Genomic DNA, 17402 nt, shown 5'->3' with positions numbered 1-17402 from the left:
CAATGCCCAAAGTCTTCAAAAGGTTCCAAAAATACCGTACCCAGTTACCACATTCCCATTCAGAATTCCCACTTTGCACCTGGGACCCGCCCTGTCCCTGAGACACCTTCACTTCTCTTCTGACTGGCAGATGGACAAACTGGAACTGCTCTCCAAAGAGGCAAAACGCTAGCGCCCTTCTTCCCCCCCATTTCTGGCTCCCCTTCGAACCCTCGTCTTCCCCTTCTCCTTCAAGTTCCTTTCCTCCAAGGGAAATCAACCTCTTCAACAACTACAAACCTCCTTCCCCCGCTCTTCTCGGCCATACTGTGTGTGTCGCCAGTCCGCTCGCTCTATCCACCCCTTTTTAGGTTCGAACTAGTACCAACCTAACGTACTCCCGCCTCCCGTTTGACCATCCGCCCGCTTCTCTTTCAACTCCGACGACTTCAGCTTCTCGACTCTGGCAGGAATTTGCTGCGTCGCCTGTTTCTTTGGGACTCTTGTCCACCGACTTTCTTTCATATTCTTCCATTCGCAAGACATTCTTGACGACTCCCGACTCGCTACAAACAACAATAATCCCCGGTCACCCTGATTGACTTGACCCGCTCCCGCGACAGACTCCAATGACGCTGCAGTGACCAGCCTCCCTCGAATCCACCACCACTGCAACAACTCGCACAAAAGCATTGATCGCCGCAACATCCGGCGTCATCTGGAATTTATCGCCGGTCCCACTGTGTCCGCCGTATTCTCTCTCTCCTTCTCGGCCGCTGACAGACTTTCCGCATCCGGCGGCTGGCAACGTGGTACTCTGGAGTACCGCTCTGACACTCGCCGTCATACTCTGTCCCTGTTCCGACTCTTTTTTCTCGGTCGGCTGATCGCTTCCATCCGACCTTCTTACCTCCATCGACCTTGATCGCCTACTCGCCAGCATGAGGTCGTTAGCATTTCTCACGTTTTTCGTCGCCTTTTTGGCGCCGCTGGCGTCCGCTGTCAAGCTTCTCGAATCCAATGCGTTGAATGTGTGCATGGAAAGTAGTAATTTCACTGCGACATATTTCAACGTCGTCTTCTATCCCGGAAACAACTCGCTCACTATCGGATTCGATGGTTACTCCTATATCTCCGGCAAGGTCGTGGCTGACTTGAGCTTGACGGCATATGGATACAAGGCTTACTCGAGCACGATTGACCCCTGCTCGATTGAGGGCATGGGCATGTGTCCGATGGCCTCTGGTCCCATTGATTTGGGTCCAGTTTCCCTCTCGCTTCCGGAAGGCACTTCTTCCAATGTTCCAGGTGAGTCGCATGATATAATTTAGTCCAGGAAGAATGTGTGCTAATCGCTGAGAATTAAAGGCATTGCCTATACCGTCCCCGATCTCGATGCCAATGTGCGGATTGTGATCAAGAAGAAGGACACCGGTGAGAAGATTGCCTGTGTCGAGGCTTCGCTTTCCAACAACAAAAGTGTCTATCAATTAGGTGTTGCTTGGGTGACTGCGATCATCTCCGGTCTGGGTCTGGCAGCGTCTGCCATTACTTCCGGTCTAGGTCATTCCAACACGGCCGCCCACGTTGCCGCGAACGCGCTTTCTCTTTTTGGCTTCATGCAGGGCCAAGCCATGATTGGTATGATCTCGGTTCACATGCCTCCAATTGTGGAATCGTGGACCCAAAACTTCCAGTGGAGCATGGGTATTATCCACGTCAGTTTCTTGCAGACAATTTGCACCTGGTATCAGCGTGCAACCGGCGGTACTCCCTCGACTGTTCTTTCACAGCTGGGTGATACTTCCGTCGAGGTCCTTAAGCGTCGCAAGCGTGATTTCATCGAGCCTGCAATCAACTTGATCAAGCGAGCTACCAGTATCATCTCGAAACGTGACAGCTCGAGCCAAAAGCTGATTGTGGTGCGGGGTATTGAACGTGTTGGATTCCGCGCTAATATTGAAGAGACCAACATCTTCCTGACTGGTCTGATCTTCTTTGTCGTTTTCGTCTGCTTGGTGGTCATTATCGTTACATCCTTCAAAGGTATTTGCGAGTTGCTTGTCAAGCATGGCAAGATGAAGAGTGACAAGTTCCAGGACTTCCGTAACGGCTGGAAGGTTGTCACTCGCGGTATTCTCTTCCGTCTCACTCTGATCGGTTTCCCGCAAATGACCGTTCTCTGCCTGTGGGAGTTCACTCAGCGCGACTCGGCCGCCGAGGTGGTCCTTGCTGTGGTTATGATCCTATCTTTGCTTGTTGCCCTTGGCTGGGCTGCTCAGAAGGTCATTCGTCTGGCCAAGCGCTCTGTCACTATGCACAAGAACCCAGCCTATATCCTGTACTCCGATCCTGCGGCCCTGAACAAGTGGGGCTTCTTGTATGTGCAGTACCGCGCAACGGCATACTACTTTGTCGTCCCGTACCTGGCCTACATCTTGGTCAAGGGCATGTTTATTGGTCTCAGCCAGCCTGCCCCAGTTGTTCAGACCGTTGCATTGGTGATCCTCGAGGCTGCCATGCTGGTCGCTGTCTGCGTGATGCGCCCATGGATGGACAAGAAGACCAACATCTATAACATCTCGATCGCCAGTGTCAACTTCCTCAATGCCATCTTCCTGCTGGTCTTCTCGGATGTGTTCAACCCTCCCGGCATGATGATCGGTGTCATGGGAGTCGTTTTCTTCGTCTACAACGCTGCTTTCGCTCTGGTTCTGCTCGTCCTCGTCTTGATCGCCTCGGTCTACGCCGTCGTGTCCAAGAACCCCGATACCCGCTACCAGCCTATGCGGGATGACCGTGGGTCTTTCATCAAGTCCCAGACCCAACTGACCACCGAGCTGGACGCTCTTGGTGCCACCGCTCGTGGTGATGTCAAGAACGGCAACGGTTATCAACAAAACCCCTTCGATGACGATACCGCCTCCATCTCCAGCGGCACCGGTGTCACTGGTCACCACCACAACAACCTCGATGCTGCCAACAGCGCTCAAAATCTGAACCGTCACCAGCCTCCTCACTCACCTGTTGATCCATCAGTACCGCTCTTCCCGAGCAATGCCTCGACTCACTCAGGCAGCCGGGGGCCACCCCCTGGCTACGACCAGTTTGGTCGGTCAGCATCACCCGCGCCGCGGAACTACGACAACGCTCCAGTCGGTGCCTCCGCGCTAGCAACCAACTATAGGGCGCAAAACAACGCCAGTCCCTGGCAAAGGGGTGCTGGCTACGACCATTAGATGGGCGTGTGACTCGCCTGCATTGGTTTCCTGCTTTTTATTTTCCACCTGAGATGAAGATATGTGATTTTTAGCGTGGGACAGCGATGGTCTATGATCCTTTACCATCCGCCATCCTTTTTTGGGTCTGGTATCTGTTTGAATTTTTGAATCTCTGTCTAACTGCACTTTATGTTGTTGCTCATTCGTGGCTTGCACTTTTCTCGACTACACCACTTCTCCTTTTCCTCCATTTCTTCTGATCCATTGCCTAAGGGCAGTGTATCGCCTTTTTTCCTTTTACCTACTTCACCCGCTTTCCCCTCCCTACCACACTTTTGTTTCTTCTGTCTCAAAACTACCCGACTCTGCCTCTCCCACATTGACGTGCGGATACAATCCTCGCCACAAGGCCGACGTGTACTCTCTTCTTCTTTCCCTTTTCGTCCCTTGTTTTTCTTTTGCTTAACCTGGCGTTCTGATGCATCTTGGTTATGGAGATCTGGCCTTGGGTTTCTCGCGGGCTTCGGAATATACATTTTTTTCTTCCCTCTCCTCCCTTCCTTTCTCTTTCGTTCTCTGATTCCCGACCTCTTTGGGGGGTTGTGCGTGATATGTACGCTATGTACTCCGATGAAACAAATAGTCCTAGTGTCTAAAAGACGAGATTTATTTATCTCGTATCTCGCGCAATCTAAAGCTGTCGTTTCGTCTGATATGCTGTACTTTACTTTATATTTGTAGGTTATCAGTTTTACGGTGGAATATGTCATACATCAACCATGTGCCCTAAACGCCGTGTTTTATTCGTTGAAGCATTTCATGTCCATGACCGAGAGGGCTGTTGGGAAACAGTACTCCCCATAACAGTCATCTCAAGATCTGGACTTCAGATTAAAAATCAGAAGACGCTATTGTACAGAACCAGCGAAGGAAGACCCCTGCGAGCTGAGAGAGGCGCATTCGCTTCTCTGCAACCACCTCCACCCCCCGTATGGCAGGGAACATCACAGCGTCTTCCCTCAAACACAACGAGATCATGACTTGAGACCAGGTATTGAACCGATAGAAAAAAGAAAGATGAAAAGAGAAGCAGCATAACACCTTAGAATACTTAGAATAAGCTCACCACCGATCTCCCCGACCAGGAGGCGGTCCTCCACCGGGAGGAGGTGGATAAGCGTCCGATCCTCGCGGTCCACTCGGAATCTGCGAATGCGAATCCGACGCACCATGGTGCATCGGCATCGGCGGTGGGAATCCACCCGCAGCACCGGGCGGGGGGATAGGGAAATTCGGGAATCCGCCTGGCGGGGGTGGAGGCAGGTTGCCCGCGCCGGGGGGCATGTTGGGCATGTTTGGCAGTGGTGGAGGGAAACCGCCTTGGGGAGGGGTGCCGGAGGCGTTGGGCGGGAATGGGGGGAATGGCATGCCGCGGCCGCCGGGGAGGACTGGCCAGGGGGTGGATGGGTTAGCTGGTGGTGAATCAGGGTAATAGGAGTATGGAGGAGGAGGTGGATGTGGGCGCTGGAGTGGTGGTCTTTGGGGGTGGGTACGTACGAGGCGGCATTCCTGGGGCGCCTGGGGCTCCGGGGGGTGGGATACCGAATGGGAGAGGGGGGACTTGGCCTGGACCTCCTGGGTGGACATTTAGTGTTAGTGATTTATGTTCTTTGTGAGTTGTGTAGGTATCGAGGTGTGAAGTACCTGGGAAGCCGAATGGAGGCGGGAATGCGCCGGGAGGGACCATGGCGGGATTGGGGACGGCCTTGCCCTCTGCGGCGTAGGAGGAAGTGATGGAGTCGATGACTGATTGGGCCTTCTCTTGACCGATCTCTGGGTGGGTTGTTAGCTGTGTTCGGCCAGATCTGGTTGGGCATTAGGGTGTGGTTCCGTTCGAGCGACATACGCTGATAGTATTCCACCACGTTGCGGAGGTGGTTGCGGCCGGAGTTATGCGCCTTGCGCACGCTCATTGAGTCGTGCGTGAGGTAGACATCGCAGTAATCGCCTAATGTGATGTCCAAAGGTCAGCCAGCTGGTCAGTAATCTGAGGGTCTAGACCGTGGTGATCGATATCAAAGGCGTTCTATCGCATTGCCGCGTTCGGGTCGAAATCGCGAGTCATGCACACGAGAAGCCGTGGAGGTCGGGGCTTGGAGTGAAACCTACAAAAGAGTTCACATAGAGTCAGCATTTAGATCAGGATCGTGAAGAGGCAGAGGGTACTTATATTTCGGCATCTTGCCAGCTTCTGCAAGGCCTCAGCTGCAGTCGGGAGAGGGACGAAAATTGCCGTTCGGGGTATTGGTCGCTGGGTGGAGGGTTTCGTCACGAGTTTCGGTGTAGGCTAGATATTTGGATGAAAAAAGATGTGGAAATATCCCTGCGATAGTCCAGACGTCGTGAGTGAGGAAGAATCGAGGTAATTGAACTGCTTGGTCGTCTCCAAGCTTCAACGGCGAGAGTCTCCAGGGCGGTGAGAAGAGGCAGAATGTGGCTTATCGCGCCGCTCGGAAAGTTAGTAACAGGGCAGCAGATTTGCAAGTTAGCAATGTAGAAGGTAGTGTAAGGACTGCTTTCTTTCGTCCGTTTTTATTGCTTTTACAGATTTGCATTTCAAGTTCTCAAGTGCTGCGCATCTCGTCCTATTAATTAACCCGCACAGCTAACTCTGTCATGTCTGGAGTCCAGCCCTCCGAAAATATATCCCACTCTCGACCTCCAATGGTCAGAAGATGAAGTGTAACTAAATCTCACTCCATACCTCCCACTTACAACTGATCATGGGCATTCTTTACAGCCCGACTGGAGCAGATAAAGCTTTTGGAATCTTGGCAACGTATTGTGGGATATACTGGGGGGTCTACATCCATCAAATAGCATGATGCTTCGATGGCACCCTTGGTCGGGACCTTACTGGCATAGTTAGTTATCTTAGACTAGTATCGGCTTTGTTCAGCCATCTTTGAGAAAACACTTTTATCTTTTAATACGATTCTAATGTCTGGAATGGACACTAATGATAGAGAGTCCCAATTCCCTCAAATAGCTATTTTTGTACATTAGGCCCGGTCTGCCTGGACTTGAATCAGTTGACCTTTCCACCTACCAACGAAGAAGGGAAAACTTTTCTATCTCCAAGAAGTCAAGATAGCAGCATCAGCATAAACTGACTCCAGATCTCGCCTCGTAAGCACGGAAATAGGTAGTGCAACACCGAACCGACGGACTTCGTCGCTCAAAAGGGAAATGGAAGACGGCGAGAGTCTATCAACGCAGCATGTTTGAAAGGCGAGCAAGGAGAGAGAAACATTCTCCTGATATGTCAGAATGTGCATATACTCGCTTTTCCTCTCTATATTTGGACGAGTAGTCTGGACATGGCTGATGCCAAGGAGAGAAAGCCGGGGTAGTAGACTCAACCAGCCCTTTCTTATCATGGACGTAGTATTGGCTGGCAGGGGTAAGTAGACACCGGCGGAGATATAAATACAACCTCTTTAGATCGAATTCATGTTTCATCTGAGCTTTCCAACGACTCGTCAGAAATCATCTTAGCCTCTCAAACTTGAAATTGACCAATATGTCACTAACCTCAAAACACCACCAACTGTAGTTGGACCCACCACCAAGAAAGCCACACGCCCAACTCACAAGATACCGCAATCATTGGTTGATAGTGTCCGGGTCGCTCACAAGGAAGAATTTAACCCCAACAAGCGCCTGTGCTTTCAACCCCCCGAGACAGTTTATACGATGAAGGAGATTGGCCTTGAAGGGCATGGGATATCATCAATTGCTGCATCGAAGCCTTTCCCTCTCTTCACAGCCGAGGCAATCAAGCAGATTCGAGCCGAAGTTTTCAGTGAGCCAGTCCTTCAGGATTGTCAGTATACCTCGTCTTTCACTAAGAATATGATAAGGGGTATGGGTCGAGAGTGAGATTTTACCACGTGGCACAACTATACTACGAACTCAATGCTAAGACACTCCTAGTTGTACTCCATTTTCCTACGATGCATGATCCTTTCCAGAGCTACTTGTCTATGTTTCTCATGTCGCAGGTATCGATCTTACCTGGTGTTTCGACTATGAGATAGGCAGTGTCAATATCTCGGTAGAGGATCAGGAAAAACAAGATACCAAGGACAACGATTCAACCGCTTTCGCATGGCACTACGATAGTTTCCCCATCGTGTGCGTGACGATGATATCGGATTGTGAGGGGATGACTGGCGGGGAAACTGCAATGAGAACACCATCTGGGGAGATCAAGAAGATCCGCGGACCAACTATGGTAGGTAAATACCCGAAACAAAGCGTTCTTTCGTCCATTATATAATGCCTGACTGGTGCTCAGGGAACTGCAATCATTCTCCAGGGTCGATATATTCGCGCACCAAGCGCTGAAAGCCCTCGGCGGTCGCGAGCGAACCACCATGATCACTCCGTTCAGACCAAAATTCCCAATGATAAGAGAAGAGAGTGTTCTCACGACTTGTCGAGCCATAAGCAATTGGTCTAAACTTTATCATGGGTTTACTGAGTACCGACTGGAGCTTTTGGAGGAGCGCTTTCGTGCCAAATTGAAGGAGGAGAGAAAAGAGAACAGGCAAAGCGGAAGTTTAATGTTCAAGAGATGCGTCGTTTTCTGATGGAGCAAAAGCTGCACTTAGAAACCGCTATGAATGAGTTGGTTGAGATGGAGGATATGGATTAATTAGTGAGGAGCTTGAATGGTATTATGTCCATGTTATGCGTTTTCATATTGCTGGTCATAGTCCGTCTGTGAAATACTCGGAGATCACAAGCAATGATATGATAGTTTTACCCGGCGTTACGGCGATTCAGGAATGTCCATGTTCTTTCAGAATTAGAGCAATCATTTCAGGCAGGTCTCGGCCTCATGCGAGATCCTGGACAACCAGGCTCAAAGTAGTCTGAACAATAATAGATTTGCAATATCCCTTGGAGATATCAAGTAAATCGCCTGAATAATGACGATTATCCAGAAGAGGCCTCCTTTGATGCTGTTTTCCCGATAACCCCGTTACCAATTCGTGCGATTTAGTCCAACGACCAGCTATAATTATGCTTATCCTTCATCTTAACATGTATCTCAAGCCCATCATGATTTTTCATCTAGCGGTTGCGATAAATCCCTCAGTGGGACAACTAGGATTAGACCCCGTGGTAATCTCTGTACTTTTCCATCCCCAGGCTGAAACAGCAAGTTCAGGCAATCAAAATGGGGCTTCCTTTAGTATCAAGGCAACGAAACCAGGATCAGTCAGGACCCCGATCTCCCAAATGGCCTTGTTTCATCAATCACAAAGGAGTCGCAACAGAAAGAGAGGGTCTGAGTAGGACAGGATTGAGTTAAGCATTATGATAGATGCCACAAATAGGTCTTAACATTTTGACCTGGATCACACTAATGGCAGCGACTAGGTGCATCAAGGCTCGAATGTTTGGCAAGTACCCAATGCCATGCTCGGTCTAATATTACCTCATGAGCAAGAAATCGACATATTGAATCAACTCCGCGAGCCCGACGGACTGCCCTCAAAAATACCTCAAAGTACTTTCCAGCCCCAATCCTAACAATAACCACGACCCTTGCACAGAAACCGACAGATTGGAAATCCGCAGAGCTTAGCACCGACCTCGAGCCATGAGTAACGTTGTACTGTTGACAGAACCTGCAGGGCAATAGAGAAGAGTCAAGAAGACAAGTATACTAACAGCTGCACACAGGTACGTACACAAGTACTTCGTACCTATATCCCAACAGCCCAACCCAGCTACGTTACTAAGTCAATTAGCAGAACATCTCCATCGACACTCCAAAACCACGTAATGATATCACAAAGCCTAAGACAAGAAAGTACCGAGTCTAAGATCAAGTACATACAACGATCGTGATGTACATCAGCCGCACACTCATCCCTGTCCTATCCCCTCCAACACCTCCAGGAGTACGGAGTACATACTCTATGTACTTACTAATAACCTGCGTCATCGGCGATCCAGTCCACCTACATAGCCGGCAGGTAGCCGGTCCAACGATCATCGGCTGGTCGACCGGTGGTCTGGACCAGCTGGATGGATTCTGATGTGTCATGGTGCCTTTGCTATTAGATAATAAATGTGGGAGGTGTGTTGGCCTTGGTTCCTAGACAGTGGACGTTGGAATGGGGATCCACTCAGTATTGGTATGAGGTGTTTGTTTTTACATAGGTGGATGAGGGAGGGGATGCTAGAGAGGGCAGGGGATGTACATACTTATTTAACTATGTACTAACAACCCCAAGTAACTACTGCGGTGATGTGAGTTTTTTAATGTGATTCGTGAGAGTTGGAGAGGATGGCATTACGAGATAGGTATACTTTGCTTAGGAGTACCGTGTGGATTGTGGTTTAATGCCGCACTTGTATTGTGTGAGGAGTATAGCAGGTCCATAGTTAACAGTATACTGGACTAATGTACGGCGGGGTGTGTTACTATAGAAGAGGTTGTTGGGGTAGACTCTAATTCCATAATTCCACCAGATTCTAAATCCAAATCTAAAATAACGTTGGGAAAATTAAATGTCTAACCTTCTTCCCCTGTGTTAGTCTTGCGTCAGATCTAACAAAAGAAGGGGCAACAGACCTTGATCCTGAACCTGGGGATCTGGGGATCTAAGAGATCTTAATGAGTCAAAAACCTTACAGTGAATAGAAATGCCGTTCGCATTCAACACCTAGAAACAAACAGGCCACATGACTCGAAACAGGGTCATTCAGTCCATTTCAGTCATTCTTTGGCATTTTCCAAACCATAGTTCAAGAACAGGGCGGCTGGCGGACTTGGTGTTTCCTCGGCTGAGGGCGCCGAAATTGGAGACGGTGTCCCGCGCGCGGGGACCACTGAGGTAAGTCAAGTCCAACTGGTACTGTAGTTTTGGTGGTGCTGGTTTAGGGAGGTGGCCATTGCAACACGCCGCCGCCCCCTCTAAAAACCGGTCTTTAGGTGGCATCATCACGGGGCCTGCAGGCGGACTTGTTTAGGGATGATGTGCGATCAATATTGAGTGAGAAGGGAGAATTGATCCGCAGGACTGGGAATTATATTGGATACAAGTACCGAGTATGTCTGTATGTGTTCAGATTGGATTATTTGGTTGGGTTTGTCTATCCAAAGTAAGCATGTCTCGACCTGACAAACGAAGCAAGTCCAGTCGGGAGACTAAGTCTGGGGAAAAAGAAAGGAAAATCTGGGGAAAATGACCATCAAACCTGGCCGGTGGATGATGATTGGATTAAACCACCGGACTCGGATCCGTCGGCCATTCAGCAGGTCCAAGTCCCATGAGCACGCAGAATTTTCTCATGCGTGCTTTTTTACGGGCGCGTTTCGTCATGGGCTCCCCACTTGCGCGGTCTTTGATTCTGGGGAACGCCATTCCTCTTTTGGGTTACTCGATCCAGAGTTTTTTTTTGGGTGCTCGTTTGGACAGGGGTGGATTGTATGGCGTTTGCCGAGAGCCAAACATACTACAGTATCCTAGCAATGACTGCTGTATGTACAGGGTATGTAGTGTGATCTGTGATCTCCTGGCAGTTGGGCGCAAACCATGCCGGTATTTGCAAATATTTTAAAAAAGGAGGCAATAGGAGAATGGCTCGGCGTTCTGGGCATTGATCTCGGCATAGGGCTAGGGAATGAAGTATTGAGTGTGCCAAGTCACGATGGTTGACAAGGGGGAGGAAGAAGGAGGGGGATGTGCGTGAATTTTTCAAGGCGGGTGATCTCCTGGTCCCTTGGCCGCTCAGGTACCGTCGTGAACTGCAGTAGTAATCCTGTAGGCCTTAGACCCGATCGACCGAGTGGTGCGAGGGAGAAAATATCCCGCATTGTGGGTGTTCAGGGCTGATTTCAGTGCGATGGGGTCATCGTGCTTTTGGATCGGCGGGCCCCCTGAAAGTAATCGGTCCACTTTGGTATATGAGCTAGTACGAAGTATACAATACACAGAGCAGAGGCAGGGCACAGTAGTATGTAGTAGACGGAAATATGATGGATTGCTGGCGTGCTCACGGGTCCAACGTGAGAAACCATGCGGACCAAATGGAAATGACTCGTTGCTTGTGTTGTAGCACGACAGCGAGACCAAGTATGTTCTCAATTATCTCCTCATATGTCGCAAGACAAGGCGGTTGAGCATCTCCGCGAAACCTAGTATTGTATGTAGTAACTGGTAGTAACCGTGACGGCCGGCCCGGGATGATGCAATATGGCCGGTGGCATTTCTCAACCAGTCATTTTAGTCATTTTGGAGGTCACACGGGGTCCTCAGGGCTGTTGTATATGGCGACAGAATTGAAGGCATGGGGCATAATTGTTGTCACTATTTGCTGGGCAACACCTGACATGAAAGAGCGCCAGAGACCTTCAAGCTGAGCCACGAGGGCGCGAGGGATGCGGTGAACGGTGAACGGTGGACAGTCAATGGTCAGTAAATGGTGTAATACGGCCAACGTGTTCATCGAGTCTGGACACGACGTGCGAGGTTTTTTGCGGGTTTCTTGGGGGTAATGAAAACCTCGTTAGCGGCCACGAACCCGCCGGGCATCCCTGTTTTTAGACGCCGTGCATGATGATTGGCGGGCGGGACCATTTCTGTTACGTGAAGATGGAGCTTTATTGGGGAGGAGAGCGGAGTCAGATGACCACAGGGCCATGACGGTGTTGGACCTGTTGGTGAGTGTTGTTGGGTTGGGCGGTTAAAGCAGCGAGGAGAAGTGGATCGAAGAGTGGACAGAAGTGGGGTGGAAAGGAGAACGAGAGCGAGATGAAAGAACCAATTAGAGACAATGAAGTCACCACACGGCCACTTGGCATCGTGAATTTTCTGCGAGATTCGATGGATGCCCTGTTGCTGAGGCACCCAGGCTAGCTGAGTCATTGGCCCGTGTTTCCCAAAGTGGCCACTTTCTCTCGCCATTTTTGATTCGGCATGACGCCAGGAGAAAAATTCATTAATAATTTGGAGAAAAATGACATAAAAATAAAAAAATGGAAAAAATGAAAATTCAAAAATCCCCACAGACTTCTGAGCCCCACCGGCAAGCAGCGTGTGACCCGTGGATGTCGTGCCTGGCCACTACTCACAATGGCCTGCGACACCTGAATGACTCCATGGCCCTCTCCATCTATAAAATTGTAGCCTCCCCGCCATGATCCACGATGGTCTCCATATTTCGAAACTTGCAAATTTTTTCTCGCTTCACTCCCAACTTGCTCTGCAATTCCAATCTTGCTTCCTGCATATGGTCTTGACCTCTTTATAGTTGCCCTGCAGCTTGAATCTACATACTTCCAGAAATTTTCAAAACACTCAACAAATCACACAACCATCACTATGCCTTCCGCAAGGACATCAAGTTACCGCGTCATCGAGCCGCACCCCTCGGTGCCTCACACCACTCGTCCGGCCGTCTACACTGGCCGTGGAGGCAGTGGCAATGTTATCAGCCTCAAGAACACCAAGACCACCGACTCGCGAACGGCCACCGGCCCGGCCTCGTTGACTCGCCTCGACTCGCACACTCAGACGACTTTCACTTCCGGCCGGGGTGGTGCCGGCAACGTCCACAGCAGCAGCGAGCGCGCCATCTTCAGCTTCGATGAGGAACTCGAGCGCGACCTCCGCCGTGCCGCTCCCGTCTACCATGTTGGTCGTGGCGGCGCTGGCAACATGATCTACCGTGACGACGCCTCAAATTGCAGCCTCAGCCGCAAGTACTCTTCCACCAGCACCAACACTGCCAGCAGCACTGGCTCTGTGGCTGATCGGGCCCGCGACATGGCTCGCCGTGGCCTCGAGAAGGGCTGGGGCAAGCTCAAGGGTACCGCATAGATGAGATGGGGCTGCGCCTTGAATCAATTTGACGATAACACGATATTCACGACCAACACCAAAAAAAGTTTTTGTTTTCTCGCCTCTTCGGCCTTTCTTTACTATCGCCTTTCTCCTAATCACGCGGATCAAACACTGTCAAAGAACTCTTCGGGGACGACATGGATGGTCTTCTAACAAAGACGAACCCGACGGATTTCTTTCAACAAACTCAACGTCTACTTTTGCCATTACCTCGTCGCCCGATACCCCAGTTCCTGCGACGCATTCTGTTCTTTCTTACAGTGCACTCCCTCCCGAGGGAGGGTTTTCTTTGTCCTGTTCTGCAAGTCTTTTGCGAAAGACTCCTCTCCAAACCATTACTCTGAACCACCATGAGATCGGCGTTTTTTCTTCTTCCTCCTAATTCCCCGGGCTTTGTCCACTGCCAGCTGGTAGAGAGAACTTGCTTAATTGCATCCTTCCTTGCATACGCTAGGTTTTCGGGCACTTTTTTCTTGCCGGATTGCGCCATTTGAGGGCATATCTTCTGTAGTTAAACCTCATTCTCGCATCTCGCATTGGTCCACCGGAGTCCACTGTATTCCCCCTTTTTAGTACTCTGTGCTTTTCTTTTACCTTTTTGTCTCCAAGCGACTGCATCCTATGTATCTTCTTGTGTTTAACATTATTCCCCCACTATCGCGCCATGGCTACTACTTCCTAGCTTCTGAGCTCAACAATGAATTTCTCCAAGCCGCATGAGGCTAACATTCTTTGACTCGAAACTTTATTCCTTCATCCTTTGTTCTAGTAAATTCTACATGCTACGTAGTACTTTTCATAGTAGGTTCGTGCTTGGGAATAATGTTAATGTTGCTTTGTTCGAACCTTTGGTGGATCCCCGATGGCGACATTGACATTGGCGGTCGGTCGGCCCGGCTGTGGTGGCACTGGTACAGTACCAAGTAAGCAGGCGTCAGCGTCACAGCCGGGGATAGGCGTGAACAACCGTTTTGTTTCGCCTCTTGACTCACGGTTCGCATCATGCGTGGACTTGAAAATTTTCACGCTTGAGTCTTTGACCGATGCCTCTAGAGGTAATGCTCCGTTAGCTTAATTTTAGATGCGCTTATATTGATTAGTAGGTATGATGTAGTCTGGTTTTATTGCGCAAGTAATCACGGCTACTCGGATGTGCCTGGGCTGGAATAGTTTCTTGTTTTGTTTGTACTCCGTATCGTAGATCGATCTGTTTTGTGGTGGCCATGCCATATCATATGATTGGGAGATGCCGTTGATCCGTCAACCATCACCTGTATACTTTCAGTTTGCTAGGTCTTTCTATAGTTCCTCACACGTCTTTGCCATCTTGGTCTCGACAGTCTGCCACCTTAGCTTCCACAAGAATCGAGCTCATTTTTGATGACCAAGTTCGCATATCCATCGTTCAAATTCTCATGCCAGTCTTAAACCGAATCTGCTGATGCGGCGAATTGGTGAATCATACAATACCACGTGACCCTGCTCCAACGAGACATTTGTGCCTTATGGTTCAGGCAGAACTGCATCTAATTATAACTACCATCTGTATCGACTGTAGATCCTCTCGCCTCATAGAAGATTTATTTTCTTAAATGACTCCTTTTTATGTGTCCGAAATTCAACGATTCTATTGGCTTTGTGCAAAAATTTTGTGCTCTGTAGATCTATGTTTTCTCTAAGATGTAGAAAAGTCGCGCTGTCATTCGACTTTGAAAGTGCCACCCCCAGGTTTCTTGTCTTTATAACGCCGACAAGTGGATGAGATCAGGGAAGCCCAATTGGAGTGAACAAAATTGTTCACTTGAAGTGCAACATACGCTTGAAGCCAGGTTGAGATATCCCCATGTATGTGCCGGTACTTGGTGTTGTAAACACCGATATTGACGAGATCACCCAACAGATGAAGGTCTCCTGGGTACCCAATCGCTCGGTAGTGGCAAGATACCACTCCACAGTCTGGCACTTCGTAATGACCTCAATGTTAATATACAGTCATAGCCACGACATGATGCCCGTCAAAACCCATGTTTATCGACCCCATTTTCCTGGTACACCTGCAAGCTATGCTTAGCAAACTTGCTCAGCCCTCGAATCCGCCTTCCATATCTACTGAACAAAGGCGGCAGAATACAAAAAACAGTTGCAAGCGCAGCCAAAATAGACGAAGCCACATTCGCCCCCAACGCATCATACATATCCGTCGCGAACAACGGAAACGCAGCCGACATCGAGGATCGAAGGAGTTGAACCGCCGCAAACCCACTAGCCGCGTACCCCAAATAACTATCGGCCAGATACCCCGCCAAAACGGAATCGAATTCGTTGACGGCGTACCCGATGAGAATGAGCGCGGCTGTGGATACGAGCCAGTGAACGTGTACTGCGGGTGGAATCGTCCATGAGAACCACCATAGCCCTACGGCGAGGATCGGTGCGCCGATTGAGAAGCCGAGAAGTTTGTGTTCGGGTTCGAGGGGGATGCCTTGTTCTTGGTATCGCAGGATGATGCGATGATCTTGTATACGGGTGAGTAGGCCGAACAGGAGACCGATGCAGATTGCGAAAAAGGGGAGGTAGGAGGATGTTGTTGAGAAACCCATTGACATGTAGATTGGTGGTAAGGCTTCCGTGAATAGATATATCAATGCGAATGCTACCGCGCTCATTGTGGCGACCAGGAAGACGATAGGTTCTGTGAAAAAGAGGTGAATAGGGCGGAAGAGACCAATGCGGATGAAGGTCTTGAGATCGGGGGTGTGGTCTGGATTCAGCGCTTTGAGGTTTGCAATGCCGCTTTCTCTGCGTATCTTTGCAACCTCTCTTTCCAAGACTAGAGATGGGCGAGATTCGCGAATGCCGAAGAGGAGTATTGTAATGATAACCGTTACAACCGCGGAGATACGGAATACCCATCGCCTGGGATAGTTAGTTTCGATCAGCAGATGACGAAAGGAAACTTCGTACCAATCCAAGCCGGATATGATATAGATACTCATGATGGGTCCAAGTGCAAGGCCCATATTTGCAACAACGGCCCACATGAAGATGAGCCATACTCGATCTTTGGCATTGTACATATCTTCAATACTACCAGCCACAACGACCGCTGGTATAGCTGATAGAAAGCCGGAGAAGAAGCGACCTATTGCGACACCGGCAAGGGAGGGTGACATTCCTGAGATGAGGCAAAAGATGCCGTATAACCCGGTGCTAACGATGTAAAGCTTCTTACGTCCGAATGCTTCTGACCAAGCTGGGAAGATAATCCCGCCGCTCATCTGGCCGATTAGGGACCTGGTGATATCAGCTTGAGGTTAGTATGGAGATGTTTGGAGGTAGGAAAGATACTGACAGTGAGACAAAGAGGAAGACAGCTAGTGTCTTATTGAGTCCGAATTCATTGCGAGCATGGTCCGCCGCCGCGCTCTGCAATTCGTGTCAAAATTGATACCGAGTGGATGGAAGTCAACTTAGCTTACTCCGGCTGTGCTAACACATGTCCTATGCGTGGATTGCTTGTCAGTTTAGTGGTCTTTCAAAAAGAATGTATTTTTGAAACGAATCTTATAGACTCGCTCTCAGGATCCATACGCAAAAAGATCCAAGAAGATAATCAATCCAGTATCGTAGATTTTCCGTGCCGCCGGCCAATTCCGAGGATGCTTTTTATTCGAATTCGACCAGCGGATGTACTGTCCGTCTGGCGTGTATTCTAATCCATACGTATCAAGGAATCGTTGAATACTGGGTTGATGTTGTGTGGGAGGGAGGTCTTGAGAGACAGACGTCCCCCAGAAGCCCATAGTTGATGTTAGAGTAAATTGTGACATGGAGACAGAAAACGCAGAATATCCCACAAAGAATAAGAACCCATGTCATAAGAAAAAGCAAAGAATTCTCCTCAGCTGAATATGCTGAACCTATTACTCGTCGGCATAATTGCCGGTTAGAGAGATCCACCAACTCATCCAATTACCAGGGATAACCCCACATGAAACATACTACGAGAACCATCGCCAAACAATCTGGCCCATTAGAATAATATCTGTACGATATGCATACTCATGCAGCATCAGGATCGTGTGTAGTGGCTGACTGAATCGATCTTGATAGAGACTGGATAGGAGCGAGCTGCCTGATGCTGTGATCGTGTTTCTGCCATAGACTTTCTTGGGTGGCTCATCTAGAGGTCAAGTTTAACCGACTAAATTTTTTTCAGTTTCATTCTCTGCACAGCGCATAGAGATCGTCACACAAGGGCGGTATTAAAGAA

The 17402-nt window shown here is 49.4% G+C and overlaps 5 protein-coding genes across 5 annotated transcripts; 3 read left to right on the top strand and 2 right to left on the bottom strand.

The window, feature by feature from the left end:
- Window positions 1-209: 209 nt before the first annotated feature.
- On the top strand, window positions 210-3910 carry N7473_002224 (transient receptor potential ion channel family protein). The gene is made up of 2 exons (XM_057148164.1): window positions 210-1287; window positions 1348-3910. The coding sequence occupies exons 1-2, from the start codon at window positions 921-923 to the stop codon at window positions 3216-3218; spliced, it is 2238 nt and encodes a 745-aa protein (XP_057011818.1). The 5' UTR covers window positions 210-920; the 3' UTR covers window positions 3219-3910.
- Window positions 3911-4322: 412 nt separating this feature from the next.
- N7473_002223 (putative U1 snRNP complex component Yhc1) lies at window positions 4323-5173 on the bottom strand (the record flags this gene model as incomplete). The annotated part of the gene is made up of 4 exons (XM_057148163.1): window positions 4323-4648; window positions 4758-4835; window positions 4905-5033; window positions 5107-5173. 4 exons carry the CDS (start codon window positions 5171-5173, stop codon window positions 4323-4325), a joined length of 600 nt encoding a protein of 199 aa, XP_057011817.1.
- A 1465-nt stretch (window positions 5174-6638) lies between these two features.
- Window positions 6639-7855, top strand: N7473_002222 (uncharacterized protein; the record flags this gene model as incomplete). The annotated part of the gene is made up of 4 exons (XM_057148162.1): window positions 6639-6663; window positions 6817-7125; window positions 7235-7529; window positions 7561-7855. The coding sequence occupies 4 exons, from the start codon at window positions 6639-6641 to the stop codon at window positions 7853-7855; spliced, it is 924 nt and encodes a 307-aa protein (XP_057011816.1).
- A 4752-nt stretch (window positions 7856-12607) lies between these two features.
- Window positions 12608-13105, top strand: N7473_002221 (DUF3602 domain-containing protein; the record flags this gene model as incomplete). Its single annotated transcript, XM_057148161.1, has 1 exon — window positions 12608-13105. The coding sequence occupies one exon, from the start codon at window positions 12608-12610 to the stop codon at window positions 13103-13105; it is 498 nt and encodes a 165-aa protein (XP_057011815.1).
- A 2039-nt stretch (window positions 13106-15144) lies between these two features.
- N7473_002220 (uncharacterized protein) lies at window positions 15145-16932 on the bottom strand (the record flags this gene model as incomplete). The annotated part of the gene is made up of 5 exons (XM_057148160.1): window positions 15145-16045; window positions 16094-16423; window positions 16482-16555; window positions 16609-16630; window positions 16721-16932. The coding sequence occupies 5 exons, from the start codon at window positions 16930-16932 to the stop codon at window positions 15145-15147; spliced, it is 1539 nt and encodes a 512-aa protein (XP_057011814.1).
- Window positions 16933-17402: the final 470 nt, after the last annotated feature.

This window comes from Penicillium subrubescens (genome assembly GCF_028828155.1).
Source record: "Penicillium subrubescens strain IBT 31985 chromosome Unknown utg000002l_segment0_segment0, whole genome shotgun sequence".
Lineage (NCBI taxonomy): Eukaryota > Fungi > Ascomycota > Eurotiomycetes > Eurotiales > Aspergillaceae > Penicillium > Penicillium subrubescens.
This window is presented reverse-complemented; position numbering and strand designations above follow the sequence as displayed.

Coding starts and splice junctions, on each gene's coding strand:
- N7473_002224 (XM_057148164.1), top strand. CDS start 921: ATGAGGTCGTTAGCATTTCTCACGTTTTTCGTCGCCTTTTTGGCGCCG. Junction 1,288..1,347: donor CACTTCTTCCAATGTTCCAG/GTGAGTCGCATG, acceptor TGAGAATTAAAG/GCATTGCCTATACCGTCCCC.